Source organism: Phaseolus vulgaris, chromosome 9 (genome assembly GCF_051622355.1).
Source record: "Phaseolus vulgaris cultivar YP4 chromosome 9, ASM5162235v1, whole genome shotgun sequence".
In the NCBI taxonomy this organism is placed as follows: Eukaryota; Viridiplantae; Streptophyta; class Magnoliopsida; order Fabales; family Fabaceae; genus Phaseolus; species Phaseolus vulgaris.
In genome coordinates this window covers 32,650,509-32,653,905 of record NC_143506.1, presented here as the reverse complement: position 1 = coordinate 32,653,905, position 3,397 = coordinate 32,650,509, and the positions used below count along the sequence as shown (strand labels likewise).

General features: G+C 37.3%; 1 protein-coding gene across 1 annotated transcript; it reads left to right on the top strand.

The window, feature by feature from the left end:
- The first annotated feature begins 318 nt into the window (after nucleotides 1–318).
- Nucleotides 319–3,103, top strand: LOC137821924 (transcription factor TCP5). The gene is made up of 2 exons (XM_090295919.1): nucleotides 319–1,196; nucleotides 1,617–3,103. Exon 2 carries the CDS (start codon nucleotides 1,670–1,672, stop codon nucleotides 2,792–2,794), a length of 1,125 nt encoding a protein of 374 aa, XP_090152045.1. The 5' UTR covers nucleotides 319–1,196; nucleotides 1,617–1,669; the 3' UTR covers nucleotides 2,795–3,103.
- Nucleotides 3,104–3,397: the final 294 nt, after the last annotated feature.

Sequence of the window (3,397 nt, the reverse complement as noted above, 5' to 3'; positions counted from 1 at the left end):
ACACTTTTCATCAACTGTAGCATATATGTATCCACATCTTATTGGAGAAGCACATGCATCTTAATGGAGTAATAAACTCATGCAATTAGGCTACTAAACCAAATTTAGTTACTTATGTTACAGAATAATGAAAGTCAGATCTTACAAGTTGTGCCGTGCAAATCTCACTGCCATCTGCCTGTGGTCCCTCTTTCTATGAGTTGAGTGGATGCTTTTTAAGACCTAAGTTGGTCCCTCATCTACAGCGCAGCTACCTATGATCTATAATCTAATCCAACTGATCACACTCAAATACCATACACCACATCTTTTGAAACTGATTATGACTCTAGTTGAATTTCTTCCACTCTTGTTTCTGTTAGTTTTCTATAACTTGCTGCAAATCTTAGTCTTATCATCTTAGTTAAGAATATTTTGGTATAGGAATAATTCTAAGTCAATATAACACCGCCAAAGGGATTTCATTCTTGTAAATATTCTTAGGTTTCAGTCTTGGAAGATCTTGCTTTTAATACTATCGGAAATGCATTAGTTCTTTAGATAATGCTTTGTGGAATTCTCTTTGTTTCCTTTACAACAGTGCGAATTTCTTGATAAAGATACATGTGGTTGCACATAAAAGTGTAAAACCTGCTTTCTATGAGTTTTATCTTGTAAATAAAACGTCTTTATAAATGGATTGAAGCTCATCTTTTTCTCTGTCTTTTCTTTTTATCGTTCTCCCTTTGTGCCGGCAGTGTTTAGTCCAATATTGAAGCTTTTGCAACACTAAATTGAATAATTATGTTGATAACAGTTAATGATTAAGGCAGTGATTGTTCAGTATGAGGTATGAGCAGATCGAGGAAATTAACACTGCCACTTTGCTTACGCGTCATTTCAAAAGGATGCCACGTTATCAATGATCATTTACTCTTTACATTTAAATGCTAAAAGTTGAATGCTATAAAACTCACAACTTCACTACTCGTTCATGAAATTCTGAATTGTAGAGTGAATTTTGCCCTTTGAGATAATAGGTTGAAATATAAGGTTGGGGTCATCTGCTCAAATAATTAACATTTAGGTGCTCATTTCGGAAACACTTTAATTTTAGGGTATTTCTATATCCTTTCCCTTTCATTTCTTCTCTTTCTAGGTTATGGTGGAAGGCATAGAACAGAATAACCAGATAGCATCCACAATTTTTCTCTCGTGTAAGTTGGTTCTTGTCATTTTAATTATATTTTCACTCAAATCCTATTTTACATATGTACAATTTTCGACTTCCAAGGCTATTATTTTTGCTCCAAATTCGGTTTCACAAGCTATCAATTGAGTAAATAGAATTGTACTCGCTTCAATTTTCGGGAATCAACATGACTTCAACTGCAGTGGAGTCAGATGGGAAATCTGACTTCAGTGCAGAACTTTAATTTTTTTTTTCTTTTTTATATTACTTCTCCAGAACCTCTTTTTATTTACCAACTACCGAAAATGAGAATATTTTGGTAGTCAAGAATGCAACAACTTTTGAATAATCTTGCAGTCAGTTTTACCACCGAAACTGTGTAATAATATCAGAAAAGGGATTCTATTTCCAATACCAATGCATAAAATTTTTCTTTGTTTGTCAGGGGTTACTTGCAGCGCGCCATATATATACTGGAGAGAAAGATGAAGTAAGTAGATGATGATGATGGCGAGTTCAAGAGAAGGTCAACAAGCGAAGCAAGAAGGTGGCCCCATTAATATTGACAAGTTTTCCAAGGCATCTTCCAGTACAAAACAATGGACAGCGTTCAGAAATCCAAGAATTGTGAGAGTGTCACGTTCTTTTGGAGGAAAAGATAGGCACAGCAAGGTTTGCACCATAAGAGGGTTGAGGGACAGAAGGATTAGGCTCTCAGTGCCCACAGCAATTCAGCTATATGATCTTCAAGACAAGCTTGGGCTAAACCAACCAAGCAAAGTCATAGATTGGTTGCTTGAAGCAACTAAACTTGACATTGACAAGCTCCCTCCACTTCAATTTCCTCAGGGCTTTGGTCAATTTCATCATCCACAAACCCTACTCCCCTTTCATGATTCAACTGCCTCTCAGCTTTCTCTCGGACCCTTCGGTGATGCTAGCTCCACATTTGTAAGGGATGGGGGCGTTCAAAACGTCATGGCAAAGTCAAGGTATTGGGAAAGTGTAGATTCAATATCAAGATTAAAAGGCAAGGAAGCTGAAAAGGGCAAGTGGGTCAAAACAAATGAGCAAGAAAATCATGAAGACGATGTTGTTGGAAGCTACAGCAACTTGCATGCATCTACTCAGAGGCTTTTCCCTATGGGTAGTGGTACCACCACTACTCACTCCCTTTTACCTGGTTTGTTAAACAATACCATGCCATATAACCCCTACAATGCCGACCCTTCTAGTTTGTCGTTATCCCAATTTGGAGGCCATGGCTTGTTTCCTTCCCAGCAGGTAGATCCCGGTCCAAGCACTGGAAATGGTGTTCAATTCCCATCTTCTTTGCCATTACCTTCATCGGCTTCTCAATTTTTCTTTGGCTCATCTTCTGCTACACCATCAATGTTCACTACCTATGCTCCATTTCTTACACCCTCAGTAGACAATGATCCTAGACAGTTTAACCACATTCAGTTCCTCAACTCAGGTTCTCAAATCTTGCCTCATCCTCTCATTCCATCTCTTCACTCCTTCAATTCATATGTCAGACCCTTCCCAGCAACACCCTTTAGTTCAAAGCTTTTGGAGTCAGATAGCATCCGCAGTCAACATGATAAGGGTAGCACTTCTTGAGTCTCCTCACCATTGTTCTTTCCAAAGTGTTAGATTGTTGCCTCTAAGCAGGCAGCAACGGATGTGAGCAGATTCTCCATAGAAATCACTCAAGAAGCTAAATCACATCATATTTTATACACTTGAACCAAGGTGAGTACATGCATGTTTGTAGGTATGGCAATGCTAGCTATACATATGGGATGAATATTTTGTATTTGAATCTTTGTTATTTCAGTTATAGGTACCTTGTTGAGAAACCATTCTGGGTACACGTTAGAATAAGTACCAAACTAAATGAAGGAGTTCTCTTTCTTTCTTCTATGCATATATATGAATTCCATCATATTTAATTTAATTTATGTAAAAAAAGAAGTCACGGTCACTTTAGTTAGTTAGCAGTGCAGGTCCGTGATCCAAGCTAATTCAGTTACCAACGTGCTATAGCTTGAAAGGGTTAAGCTATAATTTCTTTTGATCACAGCAAACATCTGACATTGAATAATGCATACGATGTAGCTTCAAAGGATGACCATAAAATAAAGTTGAAGAACAAATGTACGTACGATGTCCTTGAGTAAGGGTTATAATAATTACCTATTATTATTTCTTATCTTTTCTTTG